General features: G+C 39.6%; 1 protein-coding gene across 5 annotated transcripts in view; it reads left to right on the top strand.

Annotated features, from left to right (window-relative positions):
• Positions 1-14,007: 14,007 nt before the first annotated feature.
• The window catches only part of ADIPOR2 (adiponectin receptor 2), a 99,865-nt gene continuing 98,390 nt past the window's right edge, over positions 14,008-15,482 (top strand). For 2 of the 5 annotated variants that reach the window (XM_073887011.1, XM_073887010.1), the window contains exon 1: positions 14,198-14,337. Coding sequence is in view for 1 of the 5 variants with exons in the window: in XM_073887009.1 (XP_073743110.1) it covers positions 14,023-14,337 (315 nt within the window). In the remaining 4 variants the exon portion in view is untranslated. Of the gene's footprint in view, positions 14,338-15,482 lie in introns of all 5 variants that reach the window. The other 3 variants (XM_073887009.1, XM_025851852.2, XM_073887012.1) reach the window with 3 other exon arrangements.

The raw sequence follows: 15,482 nt of genomic DNA, 5'->3' as shown, positions 1-15,482 counted from the left end.
AAAAAATATAGAGCTGGAGAATACAATAACTGAACTGGAAATTTCAGTGGAGGGGTTTGACAGAAGACTACATCGAACAGAAGAAAAGGATCAGCAAACTAGAAGGCAGGGCAGTGGAATTCATCCAGTCAGAAAAGCAAAAAGAAAAAGGAATGAAAAAAAAGTAAATATTCTTTAAAGAACTTAATAGATAGCATCAAGCAGACCTATATATACATTATAGGTCTCCCAGGAGAAGAGACACAGAAAAAGGCAGAAAGCTTATTCAAAGAAATAATGGCTAAAAACTTCTTTAATCTGGAGAAAGACACAGACATCCAGATCCAGAGCATTCCAAAAAGATAAACCAAAGAGACCCACACCAACTGACATTGTAAGGAAACTGTCTAAAGTTAAAGACAAGGAGAGAATCTTAAAGACAGCAAGAGAAAAACAAGTTTTTAGGAACAATGGAGCCCCCATGTGACTATCAGTAGATTTTTCAGCAGAAACTTTGCAAGTCAGAAGACAGTGGCATGATACATTCAAAGGGCTGAAAGAAAAAAACTGCCAACCAAGGATACTTTACCTAGCAAAGTTGTCCTTCAGAATCAAAGTAGTTATAAAGTTTTCCAGACAAAGAAAAACTGAAGGAGTTCATCACCACTAGGCCAGCCTTATAAGAAATGTTAAAAGGAGCTCTTTAAGCTGAATTAAAAGGACCCTAACTAGTAACAGGAAAACATATGAAAGTATAATACTCACTGGTAAAAGTAAATATACAGTTGACCCTTGAACAACATGGGTTGAATTGTACAGATCCACTTATAAGTGGATTTTTTCAATAAATACAGTACAGTACCATAAATGTATTTTCTGTTCCTCATGATTTTCTTAAAAGCATTTCCTTTCTCTAGCTTAGTTATTATAATAGATTATATAATACATATAACATACAAATACATGTGTTAATTGACTATGTTACTGGAAAGGCTTTCAGTTAATAGTATGCTATTAGTAGTTCATTTGTTGGAGTCAAAAATTATACATGGATATTTTCCTGCATGAGGACTTGGTGCCTCTAACTCCCATGTTGTTCAAAGATCAACTGCAGAGTTAAATTCAGAATACTCTAATGTTATAATTGTTGTGGATAAATTTCTTATACTCTAGTTGGATTATTAAAAGACAAAAGTATTAAAAATAACTGTACTACAATAATTTGCAAATGGATAAAGATGTAAATTATGACACAGCATGGGTTTCACAAAATGGGGGGAGTGTATAATAATGTAGAGCTTTTGCATGTGTTTGAAGTTAAGTTGTTATCAGCTATAAAATAGACTTTTATAAAGATAAGAGTTTTATGTAAGCCACATGATAACCACAAAGCAAAAACCTACAGTAAATACACAAAAGATAAAGAGAAATGACTCAGAGCATACTACCATAGAAAATAATTATACCACATGTACACCTGAAAACTCACATAACATTGTGTGTCAACTATATTTCAATAAAAAAAGAAAAAAAGAAATTCATTAAAACATGAAGGAAGGGACAAACAAAATAAAAGAAATACAAAACAACCAGAAAACAATGGACAAAATGGTAATAGTAAGTTCATATCTTTCAACAGTTACTTTAAATGTAAATGGATTAGATTCTCCAATCAAAAGACAGAATGGCTGAATGGATAAAAACAAGACCCAGCTATGTCCTGCCTACAAGAGACTCATTTCAACTTTAAAGAAAAAAAGATTTTATTTGTTTATTTATTTATTTGAAAGAGAGAGAGAGAACAGGAGCAGGAGGAGGGGCAGAGCAAGAGAGAGAGAGAGAGAATCTCAAGCAGACTCCCTGCTGAGTGCAGAGCCCAACTAAGGGCTTGATTTCAGGACCTTGAGATCATGACCTGAGCAGAAATCAAGAGTTGGATGCTCAACCAACTTAGCCACCCAGGTGCCCCTCATTTCAGCTTTAAAGACACATAGCCTGAAAGTGAAGAGATAGAAAAAGATAGTCCATGCAAATGAAAACCTAAAGAAAGCAGAGTTAACTATACTTACAACAGAAAACAGACTTTAAGTCAAAGACAGTAACAAGAGACAAAAGCCATTATATAAAGGAGTCAATTCATCAAGATGATATAACATAAGGAATATTTATGCTCCCAACATAGGAGAACTTAAATATATAAAGCAAATGTTAACAGATTGATAGGGAAAAATAGACAGCAATACAATAATAGTAGGGAACTTCAAAACCCCATTTTTAACAATGGATAGAGCATCCAGACAGAAAATCAATATGGAAACATTGGATTTATTTATTTATTTATTTATTTTTTAAAGATTTTATTTATTTATTTGAGACAGAGAGAATGAGAGAGAGAGAGAGAGCACATGAGAGGGGGGAGGGTCAGAGGGAGAAGCAGACTCCCTGCTGAGCGGGGAGCCCGATGCGGGACTCGATCCAGGGACTCCAGGATCATGACCTGAGCCGAAGGCAGTCGCTTAACCAACTGAGCCACCCAGGCGCCCTGGAAACATTGGATTTAAACTACATATTTGATCAGATGGATCTAACAGGCATTTTTAGCAGCGGAATATACAGTCTTCTCCAGCACACATGGAACATTCTCCAGGATAGATTTTGTTTTAGGCCACAAAACAAGTATTTATTTATTTATTTATTTATTTATTTTTATTTTTATTTTTTTAAAGATTTTATTTATTTATTTGAGAGAGAGAGAGAGAGAGAGAATGAGAGCCAGAGAGCACGAGAGGGAAGAGCGTCAGAGGGAGAAGCAGACTCCCTGCTGAGCAGGGAGCCAGATGCGGGACTCGATCCTGGGACTCCAGGATCATGACCTGAGCTGAAGGCAGTTGCTTAACCAACTGAGCCACCCAGGCGCCCTATTTTTTTATTTTTTTAAAGATTTTATTTACTTATTTGACAGAGAGAGACAGCAAGAGAAGGAATACAAGCAGGGGGAGTGGGAGAGGGAGAAGCAGGCTCCCTGCCGAGCAGGAAGCCCGATGCGGGGCTCAATCCCAGGTCCCTGGGATCATGACCTAAACCAAAGGCAGATGACTAACAACTGAGCCACCCAGGTGCCCCCACAAAAAAAGCCTTAATAACTTCAAGAAGATTTAAATGATGTCAAACATCTTTTTTGATAATAATGGTATAAAACTGCAAATCAATTACAAGAAGAAAACTGAATAATTAACCTAATATGTGGAGATTAAACTATATGCTACTGAATAATCCATGGGTCAAATAAACCCAAAGAGAAAAAAATATCTTGAGACAAATGAAAATGGAAATAAACTTACTAAATCTTATGGGATGCAGCAAAAGCAGTTCTAAGAAGGAAGTTCATAGTGATAAATGCCTACATTAAGAAAAAGAAAGATCTCAATTAAACAATCTAACTTTACACTTTAAGGCATTAGAAAAGGAAGCACAAATGAAGATCAAAACTAGTAGAAGGAAGAAAACAATAAAGATCACAGTGAAAATAAATAGAGACTGAAAAGACAATAGAAAATGTAAATGAAACTGAGAGTGTTTTTTTTTTGGAAAAGATAAACAAGATACACAAACTTTTATTTTTTTATTTTTATTTTTTAAAGATTTTATTTAATTGACACAGAGAGAGAGGGAGACAGAGAGAGAGGGAACACAAGCGGGGGGAGTGGGAAAGGGAGAAGCAGGCTTCCTGCTGAGCAGGGAGCCCAATGTGGGGCTCGATCCAGGATCCTGGGATCATGACTTGAGCCGAAGGCAGTCGCTTAACCAACTGAAGCACCCAGGCGCCCCAAGATACACAAACTTTTAGCTAGATTTACCAAAAAAACCCAGAAAGAGAATGCAAACAAATAAAATTACAAATAAAAGTGGAGAAGTTACAACTGATACCAAACAAATATGAAGGATCATAAAAGACTGGTATGAACAATTATATGTCAACAAATTAGACAACCTAGAAGAAATGGATAAATTCCTAGAAATATACAACCTACCAAGACTGAATCATAAAGAAATAGAAAAATCTGAAGAGATCAATTATTAGTAAGGAGATCGAATCTGTAATCAAATACCTGGGGTGCCTGGGTGGCTCAGTTAGTTGGGCGACTGCCTTCGGCTCAGGTCATGATCCTGGAGTCCTGGGATCGAGTCCCGCATCGGGCTCCCGGCTCAGCGGGGAGCCTGCTTCTCCCTCTGGCCCTCTCCCCTCTCATGCTGTTTCTCTCTCTCTCTCAAATAAATAAATAAAGATAAAAAATCTTAAAAAAAATAAAAAAAAACAAATACCTGACAATAAACAAAAGTCCAGGGTGAAATGGCTTTACTGGTGCATTCTACCAAACGTTTAAAGAAGAATAATACCAATCCTTCTCAAAGTCTTCCAAAAAATACAGGAGGAAACACTTCCCTCATTTGAGGCAGCTAGCATTACTTTGATACCAAAACCAGACAAGGGCACTGCATGAAAAGAAAATTAGAGGCATGGGGCACCCGGATGGCTAAGCTGGTTAAGCGTCTGCCTTAGGCTCAGGTCATGATCCCAGGGTCCTGAGACTGAGCCCTGCATTGGGATCCCTGCTCGGTGGGGAGCCTGGCTCTCCTCCCTCTGCCTGCCACTCTGCCTACTTGTTCTCTCTCTCTTTCTCTGTCAAATAAATAAATAAAGTCCTTAAAAAAAAAAGAAAGAAAAGAAAATTAGAGGCCAATATCACTAAAGAACATAGATGCAAAAATCCTGAACAAATACTAGCAAACCAAATTTGACAGTACATTGAAAGGATCAAACTCCATGATCAAGTGGGATTTATTCTAGAGATACAAGAATGGTTCAACATCCATAAATCAATCAATGTGATATACTACATTAATAAAAGGAAGGATAAAAATCATATGATCATCTCAATAGATGCAGGAAAAACATTTGACAAAACTCTCAATAAACTTGGTATAGAAGGTATGTACTTCATCATAATAAAGACCATTGTATCAAGCCCACAGCTAACATCACACTCAATGGTAAAAAAGCTGAAAGCTTTTCCTCTAAGATCAGACAAAATCTGCTAGAACTAATTAATGAATTCAGCAAATTTACAGGATAAAAAATCAGTATACAAAAATCAATTGCATTTTTATACATTATGATAAACTATCTGGGAGAGGAATAAAAAAATCTCATTTACGGCGCCTGGGTGGTTCAGTTGGTTGGGCGACTGCCTTCAGCTCGGGTCGTGGTCCTGGAGTCCCGGGATCGAGTCCCACATCGGGCTCCCTGCTCAGCGGGGAGTCTGCTTCTCCCTCTGACCCTCCCCCGTCTCATGCTCTCTCTCTCTATCTCATTCTCTCTCTCAAATAAATAAATAAAATCTTTAAAAAAAAAAATCTCGGGCGCCTGGGTGGCTCAGTCGTTAAGCGTCTGCCTTCGGCTCAGGTCATGATTCCAGGGTCCTGGGATCGAGTCCCACATCGGGTTCCCTGCTCAGCAGGAAGCCTGCTTCTCCCTCTCCCACTCCCCCTGCTTGCATTACTGCTCTCGCTGTGTCACTCTGTCAAATAAATAAATAAAATCTTTAAAAATAAATAAAATAAAAAAATAAAAAAAATCTCATTTACTATAGCATCAAAAATAATAAAATACTTAGGAATAATTTTTTTAAAAGATTTTATTTACTTGTCAGAAAGAGAAGGAGAGAGACAACACAAGCAAGGGGAGTGGAAGGCAGAGGGAAAGGAAGAAGCAGGCTCCCCACTGGGCAAGGAGCTGACATGAGACTCGATCCTAGGACCCCGGGATCATGACCCGAGCCAAAGGCAGATGCTTAACGGACTGAGCCACCCAGGCATCCCCACTTAGGAATAAATTTAACTAAGGAGGTAAAAGTTCTGTATGTTGAAAACTATAAGTCATTGCTGAAAAAAATGGAAGAAGACAAATAAATGGAAAGATGTTTCATGCTTATGGATTGGAAGAATTAATATTGTTCATATGTGCATACTATCCAAAGTGATCGGCAGATTAAATGTAATCTCTATCAAAAATTTTTAAAGATTTTATTTATTTATTTGAGAGAGAAGGAGAGGCAGAGGGAGAGGCAGAGGGAGAGGGAGAAACAGGCTCCTCAATGAGCAAGGAGCCCGATGTGGAGCTCGAACCCAGGACCCTGGGATCATCAACTGAGTTGAAGGCAGACGCTTAATCGACTGAGCCACCCAGGCACCCTCTATCAAATTTTCAATGACATTTTTCACAGGATTAGAAAAACAATCTTAAAGTTTATAAGAAATCACAAAAGACACTGAATAGCCAAACAACCTTGAGGAAGAAAAACAAAGCTGGAGGGATCATGCTTCCTGATTTCAAACTATATTATAAAGCTATACAGTATTGTATAGTTTTGGCATAAAAAGAGACACAATAATCAAAAGAACAGAATAGAGAGCAGAGAAAAAACCCCATGCATATGGTAAATTAATTTTTGACAAAGAAGCCAAGAATATACAATGAGAAAAGGATAGTCTCTTTAATAAATGGTGTTGGAAAAATTGGATATCAATATGCAAAGGAATGAAACTGGACCATTATCTCATATGATATACAAAAATCAACTCCAAATGTATTAAAGACTTGACCATAAGACCTGAAATCATAGAATTCCTAGGAAGAAAACATAGAGAATAAGCTCCTTGACATTGGTCTTGGCAATGAATGTTTGGATTTGACACCAAAAGCAAAAATAAGCAAGTCCACTACCTCAAATTAAAAAGCTTCTGCTCAGCAAATGAAACCATCAACAACAAAATGAAAAGGAAACCCATGAAATGGCATAAAATATTGGAAACCACATATCTGATAAGTGGTTAATATCCAAAATATAGAAGGAACTCCTAAAAAAAAGTAACTCAATTTCAAAATGGCCAAAGGACCCGAATATACATTTTTCCAAAGAAAACATACAAATATCCAACAAATACATAAAAATCTCAACATCACTAATCTTCAGGGAGATGTAAATAAAAACTTATATAACCTCACACCTGTTAGGATGGTTATTATAAAAAATACAGGAGCTAACAAATTCTATCAAGAATGTGGAGAAAAGAGGTGCCCATGTGGCTCAGATGGTTAAGCGTCTGTCTTCGGCTCGGGTCATGATCCCAGGGTCCTGGTATCGAGCTCCACATTGGGCTCCCTGCTTGGCGGGGAGCCTACTTCTCCCTCTCCCTCTCCTGTTCTCCCTGCTTGTGCTTTCTTGCTCTCTCTGTCAAATAAATAAAGTCTTAAAAAAAAAAAAAAAGAATGTGGAGAAAAGGAGGCAATTGGTTAAGTGTCCAACTTGATCTCACCTTGGGTCTTGATCTCAGGGTCGTGAGTTCAAACCCCGGTTTGGGTTCCACACTAGGCACCGGGCTCCACGCTGAAAAAAAAAAGAGAGAGAGAAGGTGGAGAAAAGGGAACCCTTATATGCTGCTGGTAGCAATATAAATCAGGATAGATGTTCATCAAGAAATTAAAAGTAGAACTACTGGGGCACCTGGCTGGCCTAGTTGGTAGAGCATGTATCTCTTAATCTTAGGGTCATGAGTTTGAGTCCCACACTGGGTGTAAAGTTTACTTTAAAAAAAAAAAAGTAGAACTTCCATATGATCCAGCTATCCCACTTCTGGATATGTATCCAAAGGAAACAAAACCATTGTTTTGAAGAGATATTTACACTCCTGTGTTCACTGAAGAATTATTCACAACAGCCAAGGTGTAGAAATAGCTTAAGTGTCCATCAATGCCTGAATGGATCAAGGAAATGTGCCATATATATATAATGGAATATTATCATCCTTAAAAAGAAGAAAATCTTGGGATTCCTGGGTGGCTTGATGTGTTTAGCATCTGACTTCAGCTCAGGTCATGATCCTGGAGTCCTGGGATCGAGTTACCCACCAGGCTCCCTGCTCAGTGAGGAGCCTACTTCTCCCTCTGCCTGCCACTCCCCGTGCTTGTACTCTCTCTCTCTGACAAATAAATAAATAAAAATATTTTAAAAAACGAAGAAGATCTTTTTATTTGCTACAACATGGATGAAGCTGGCGTTCATTATGCTAAATGAAATAAGCTAGACAGAGAAATACAAATACTACTGCATGGTATCACTTACATGTGCAATCTAAAAAAAAAAAAGTTGAACTTGTAGAACCATAGTGTGGAGAAGATGTTGCCAAGGACTACAGGGTAGGGGAAAGAGGGAGAGGTTGGTAAAAGGGTACAAACTTTCAGTTATATGATGAGTAAGCTCTGAGGATCTAAGTTATAAAATGGTGACCATGTTTGATAACACTGTATTTTATCATTGAAACTTGCTAAGAGAATAGGACTTAAATGTTTTCACCAACACACACAAAAGTAAATATGTGAGGTGACATATGTATTAATTAACTTTCTGGTGGAGGCAATCCTTTCACAATGTACATGTATATCAAATCTTCATGTTGTAAACTTTAAATGTCTTACAATTTTGTTTGTTATACATCAGTATAGCTGAGAAAAACCTGTTATTTGAACTGTGCACAAAAAATCGTGTACTTCAATGAAGTTGATTTTTACAAACCACAAAAAAAAAAATGTTTAGAGAACGGACCCCTAGGTGGCTCAGTCCATTAAGTGTCTGATTCTTGACTTTGGCTCAGGTCAGAGTCGTGAGATTGGGCCCTGCATCAGGCTTTGCGCTGGGCGTGGAGCCTGCTTAAGATTCTTAAGATTCTTTCTTTCGCTCTGCCCTTCCCTACCCCATCCCCCTGTCTAAAAAGATAAAATAAAATAAAATAAAATAAAACGCCTCTTAACTCAAAAGTGTGTTTAAAAAAAATGTTTGGAGAAGACTCTAACACACATCCATGTACACATCACCCAGGATTAATAAATGTCAAGCATTTGTCATTTGCTTTATCTGTTTTCATAGAGTGGAAATGAACTATTACCAATGAAGGTGAATTCTTAGTTCCCAGACCTATTTTCCACCCCTTCCCACTTCAAGTACATTCATAACGTTATGTGTTTCTTTTCTCTGTCTTTTCAAAAAAATGTATTAATAGACATCTTCATTTCATTGATGAAGATACCAAAGCTTTACAGGAACTGTGCATCGGTCACAGTTGTACAGTGAGTCCGTTAGCAGCACAGCCAGGATGTTTGTCTTCTGCTCCTTCCCCAGGGCTATGTTACTTAACCTGTGTTTGTGGAACTGGTATTCTAATTTATGTAATTATGAGAATGTTTATACTGTTCTTTATCCTCAGTTTTATTTATTTTTCAAAGATTCCATCCATTTATTTGAGAGAGAGAGAGACAGAGATAGTAAGAGAGAGCAAGAGCATGGAGGAGAGGGAGAAACAGGATCCTTGTTGAGGAGGGAGTCAGACGTGGAACTCGATCCCAGGACCCTGAGATAATTACCTGCGCCTAAGGCAGACACTTAACCGACTGAGCCACCCAGGTGCCCCATCCTCAGTTTTAAACATTACTGAAATGTGGCCCAAATGGAAATTTAGTGTGTCATGATGTTTCTCTAAGTGGTTTTTTTTTTTAAGATTTTATTTATTTATTTGACAGAGAGACACAGCAAGAGAGGGAACACAAGCAGGGGGAGTGGGAGAGGGAGAAGCAGGCTTCCCACTGAGCAGGGAGCCCAATGTGGGGCTCAATGTGGGGCTTGATGTGGGGCTGGATCCCAGGACCACGGGATCAGGACCTGAGCTGAAGGCAGATGCTTAACGACTGAATCACCCAGGCCCCCCTCTCTAAGTGTTTAAAATGGCCTCCTCGAAAACTTTCAAATCTAAGACTAATGTGATATCTATCAATATATATTTGATATCATTGTAATTGCAATTAAGCCAGAATACAGATATTTATGTTTTTCACTGTGCTATATAGATTACTAGATTATTTTTAAAGCAACTAATACCTTTGAATCCCTATGCTTCAAAATCCAGTTAGCTGGCTGCATTTGACTGTTTTACATTGAAGGGGTTCAGAACGTGCCATCCCAAAATATGACACTTTCACATGTTGATTATTTTGAACTGAGAGCACTTGAGAAACAGCAGATGCATGAAGGGCTCTCTACCCTTCCCCTTTCTATCTAAAAACAGGTCATAAAATTTCCCATGAGAAAGGTACCCTTTCTGTGCCAGGAAGAGAACATTATTTTTTTTTCCCTCCCAGTTTTATTGTGATATAATTGACATTTAATATTGTATGAGTTTAAGGTGTACAACATAATGATGGGATATATGTATACGTTGCTAAATGATCACCACAATAAGTTTAGTTGACATCCATCCCTTGAGATGAACATTCATATTATCAGAGATTGGGATTCAATGCTAAAATAGACATGTACAAACAAACCTACTAAAGTAACTCTTAGTTTCCCCAGTATAGTTCCTAGTCATTGCCCCACAATTTACTGTTCTTAGCAGAAGTCCCTTTGTCTTGTCACATAACTACAGTTTTTCATTTTTTGTATAAAAAGTTTATAAGCTTTTCTGTCTACAGTCTTCCTCAGGGACCCCTGGGTGGCTCAGTCAGTCAAGCATCTGCCTTCAGCTCAGATCATGATCCCGGGATCCTGTGACTGAGTCCATGTATGGGTCCTTGGTCAGCGGGGAGTCTGCTTCTCCCTCTCTCCTGCTGCTCCCCCTGCTTGCACTCTCTCTCTCTCTCTGACAAATAAATAAATAAAATCTTCAAAAAACAATAAAGTCTTCCTCAGGTCTTCATTTTCTTTCTGAAGATACTTGAATACACAAAAAAATATTAAGTACATTTGCATGCTTTTCTCCTCTTAATCTGTCTTCTGTCAGTTTAATTCATAGGCCAGCCATGGAACATACGGGGATAAGAGTTTCTCCTCTCCTACAACATATATATGAGAAAGATTCCTTGCTTTTTCTTTTGCTTTATCTTTTTTTATGGTCCGACTTCTATATTGTCCAGATTTTTCCTTCAGTTCGAATGTTTATATTTCAAAAGTTTTTTTTTTAAGATTTTATTTATTTGACAATGAGAGAGGAGCACAAGTAGGTGGAACAGTAGAGGGAGAGGGAGAAGCAGGCTCCCCGCCGATCAGGGAGCCTGATGTGGGGCTCGACACGGGGCTTGATCCCAGGACCCTGGGATCATGACCTTCATAATCTGAAGGCTGATGCTTAACAACTGAGCCACCCAGGCGCCCCTCAAAAGCTTATAGATATTGGCAGAGAAAAGAAGAGTTTAGGGGCCTTTAAGTATGTTGTAGTAATGAAGCTGATTTCCCTTTGTAATCTTTTGGGGGAAAGTCATGGAAACAATTCAAAGAAGACTACTAATTTGGTTTTCTCTAGCAGATAATTTGGCTTTTTTTTCTTCTTGAAAATAGCAATTGTTCTGATTAGAAAAATAATGAATGGGACAATTCTTCTGCTCTTTATAGAAGTAACAAAAACCAGTTGTGGACTCAGTTTAAGTTCACAATGGAGTCCAGAGGGCTTTTTTTTTTTTTTAACCCTTTAGAATTTGAAAGCTGCACCTTCATTTGCTTGTTTTAGATACATCTTCAACTCCCATTGGCTATTGACTTGCATATCACAATGGAAGCTAAGCCTGTTCCTAGAACAAAGTCCAATATTACCATTTCAGCAACATACTGTACTGTCACTGAAGCCTCATTCCAGGATGGCCGCAACTAGATTATGAATGTTACTCATCCAGTGATGCGTTCTCCTTGTCAACAGCATCTGATAATTGTGGAGATGACTACATCAGACTAGCCGTGCCACAGGGCACTGTTGTGTCACTGGTGACTAGTATGGGGTGTAGGGGTAGAAGGGACTCTTGTCTTGGTGCTGCAGAAGATGAAGAACTACACTCTCCTGTGGGGAAGCGTGACACGATAAGAATGGAGAGAGCAGAGATTCTAAAGATCCACAGCTGACACTGGAGGATACAGAATTTTACTGAATTCTCTTTGGGTTTTGGACAGCTAGTCATAGGATAATATATATAAGGATTATTAACTGAAGTACAGCCTGGGAGAGAGGCCTGAGAAATCTGCTTTGGAACATTTAATGGTGACATTTGGGTAAGGGACGTGGGTGAAGCCAGCATAGACATCTGACATGTATGGGAAGTATGGTGGCAATATCCTCATCAGCTGAGAAGGTGTGAGCATTTTGAAGAAATAATGTGGTTTATTTTATCATTGAAAGCATCAGGAATTGGCAATAGTGATCTGGGAATGGAATCAAGGTGACAGAGAATGAGAGGTAAAATCTTGGTGGGAAAATGAGAACAATCTTTCTCACATGTTTTAGCATATAAAGTACTGTTCCAGAGGAAGTTTCTTAGAGGAAAGCACTTTGTCAAAGCAAATCATTAAGAGACAAGGATGATTTGAGAAAAGATTTGAGATCTTCGAACAATCTCTTTTTAAATTATCTTTCTTATATGGCTCTGTCACCTCTACCAGACCTTTTATCAAGCCTGAGGCTCTTGTTCTTCTCATCTTTTCGCTATGTGAGTTGGTATACTGGGTCAAATTTGCTATCCAAAGGTGCCTGTGTTTTGTTTCTGATGTGCTGTGGAAGTGTATGAATGTCTTCCTTGATTTCAATCTCAAAAGCTTTATGTCTTTACGTCTGGAAAAATAGAAGTCATTATTGCTATATCTTTACAAATTACTGCAAACTTAAAAAAAGGTAATTTATATTTTCAATGTAAATCACTCCTTGAAGGGAATTTCGTCCTTTACATTTAATTTCTATAATTTAATTTGTATTAATTTTATGTCTTGCAAGCTTAACTGGGTGGCCTAAAATATTAGTATTAAGATCATCTTATTCATGCTTTTTGTGATTTTAGTAACTTTAATCACTTCTAGGATTTACATTTCCAGGGTTGAAGAGTTCTCTATTTTTGGGGGGAGGGGTGTTTCCCTCATACATTAGACTCTAGGCCTTTTGATATGAGATCTGTGAAACTTTTTCCAGAATTCTTTGTTTTCTCTTGTTGTGGATCAAGGGAAGGACAAACAAGGTATGCACATAAGCGTTCTTGAAAGCTTATGGATTTTCTCTAATCATTAACAAGAGTTTTTACAATTAAGGCAATAACCTGTTCAGAGGGTGATAAATTCATCTTAGAGCTGAACGTGAGGAAAACACTTTTATATTCCAACCAATTTTTATCCAGGTTTCACCCGGCTATCTGAAAATACAGCGCGTTCTTATGAAGCCTTTCTCAAGCTCAGGCGAAAGGCAAAAAACAATTACCATTTTGGAAAAGCGGAAAATTCCCTCTTTGTAAATCTTTTGGTTAGTGAAAAACCGAACTTTTGGATGGGGGGTTGAGGGCTTGTACTTCCTTTTCTTATAGAAATAGTATGTAACCAAACCATTCTTTGATTTCTAAGAAGTTAGAGCTCCGTTGAAACCTCAAAGGTAGAAAATCACTCACCCTGGGAAATGGACACAGTATTTAATGCTGAATTAGTTTCTGACCTGCTATTACATTAAAAACATTTTACAAATCATTCTGAATTATATGTATTCTAAGAGTGAGTGGGTTCACATTTGTTTTTGAGGAGTAGGGCATAAATCATAATACCTTAACAAGGTAATAAAAGGCAAACGCTACTGTTTTGTACAAGACTTGGCTAATGCTTTCGGATTTATTTCGAAAGCTTTCACAGACGACGCCTAGCAATATATTGGCTGTTGGCAGAAACACGATCCAGCCTAAATCCCTAAATTTTGGCTTCCGCCCAAGGTGTGTAGCCCGTATCCATAGAGACCGGAAAAAGCGTCCCCAAGCTGGGGCGGGCCCCTGACTCTTCTGATCGAAACTGCTTCCGCTCTTGGTGGGAGAAAAAAAAAAAACGAAGGGGATTTGTGTGCGCTCCCATGGAGCACTCTTTCTTTCGGTCCGTTGATGCTCAGTACTGTTTTCGTTGAGTTCCTGGCCGAACCACAACTCCCAGGATGCATCCACGTTCTAGAGCGGTCAGAAGAGCAGTTTCCGGTTTGGGCCAGTGCGCCTGCGCACAAACTGTGGTCTTATTGGTTCGAACCGCCTCGTGCGATGCGCGTCACGGCGACGTGCAGTCGTGGGGGCGGGAAGACGCGGCGGCGGCTGTCGCGGCGGCTCTAGCAGGTTTTCAGACGCGGTATCGCGGCGGCGGCAGCGGCGCGGCTCCACCGGGTCCCCTCCCTCCTCCGCTCCCCTTTCCTCCCCTTCCCCTCCGCCGTGGTTCCCGAGGAGTCCGAGACCTGCGACGAGGCGGCGACAAGCTCTGGGTGAGGGTCTTTGGAGTGTTAGCTCCGTTTCCCGGGCGAAGGGAGAGAGCCCCCGGGGTCGAGGAGGAGGTGAGGGGCTGAGGCGGAGAGTGTCCCCGGCGCGGGCCGGGGAGCGCGCGCTCGTCCCAGCCTTCAACTTGGCCTCCTTACCTGACCCGCCGCGGGGCACAGCGCGCAGTGCAGTGGCCCCAGGGGCCGACCGTGAGGGGCCTGGATCCGCTCTCCTTTCAACCGCTGTCTGTAGCGCCTGACGCCCCCCACCCGCCTCGCCCCTCCCGGCACGGGGTCCGGAGCCCTCTCTCAGCTCTTCTTTCGCGTGCACTTGCCCTTCCTTATTGCCCAGCGAGAGACTGCCCTCCCTTTCTTCATTTCCGTCTCTTTTATTAGTTCTAGGAATTTCTTTGGTGGCAGGCTTCGAATGGGTTCTGCTTGGTACTACTTTTATAGTCCCTGGGGTAGGAAGATTTTCCTTCCTTACCTTTTCTTCGGTGGCGCTCCAGGCAACCTACTTGGGATAGAACCTTGGGCCCTTGTTTCTTAAGTCTGTCACTGTTTGCTTCTTTTAAAACTGATGGTAACAGGGTTTAAGTCAATCCTAGGGGTGTCTGAGAGAGGTCGGATTGGAAACTAATAGGTAACTTCTTTTCTCCCTCTGGCTTTTGACAGTAAATATAAATGTTTGCCTCTGGAATTTGACAACTTCATGAGACGGCCCAACTGTGACTTTTGGTAGAAAGATTCAAATGTCCGACCGGAATTTTACTAGCTATGGTGACTTCAGTGCAGGTTCTTGGCATTTTTTTTTTTTTTTTTTAGTAGCATGGCCTTTTAATATTTTATTTGTAGATTCTGGATTTCTCAGCCTTCTGTTAATCCATTAGATCTCTTCCAAAACAGCCCCCCCCCAAGAAACCGTTTAAAACTTGAAGAAATCTGTTATAACATTTAAAATCATTTGATCACAAAACTCACTGAAGTGTTAAAAACAATTTCCTTCAACCCAAAGCTTTAATTTTGGAGGGGAGATCTTAAACTGTCATTTCTGAAGTTTGAAGTGTTCTCTTAACAAAGGCCACCCATTGTTTCCTTTCACCACCCTCTCACTCTCAATCTGTTAGAATTTGATAGATTTTTTCACTCCTAGT

The sequence above is a fragment of the Callorhinus ursinus genome, unplaced genomic scaffold (genome assembly GCF_003265705.2).
Source record: "Callorhinus ursinus isolate GAN/ISIS: 27379988/994484 unplaced genomic scaffold, GSC_fseal_2.0 scaffold74, whole genome shotgun sequence".
Lineage (NCBI taxonomy): Eukaryota > Metazoa > Chordata > Mammalia > Carnivora > Otariidae > Callorhinus > Callorhinus ursinus.
Note: the sequence above shows the minus strand (reverse complement) of the source record. Positions and strands in the feature narration are given on the sequence as shown.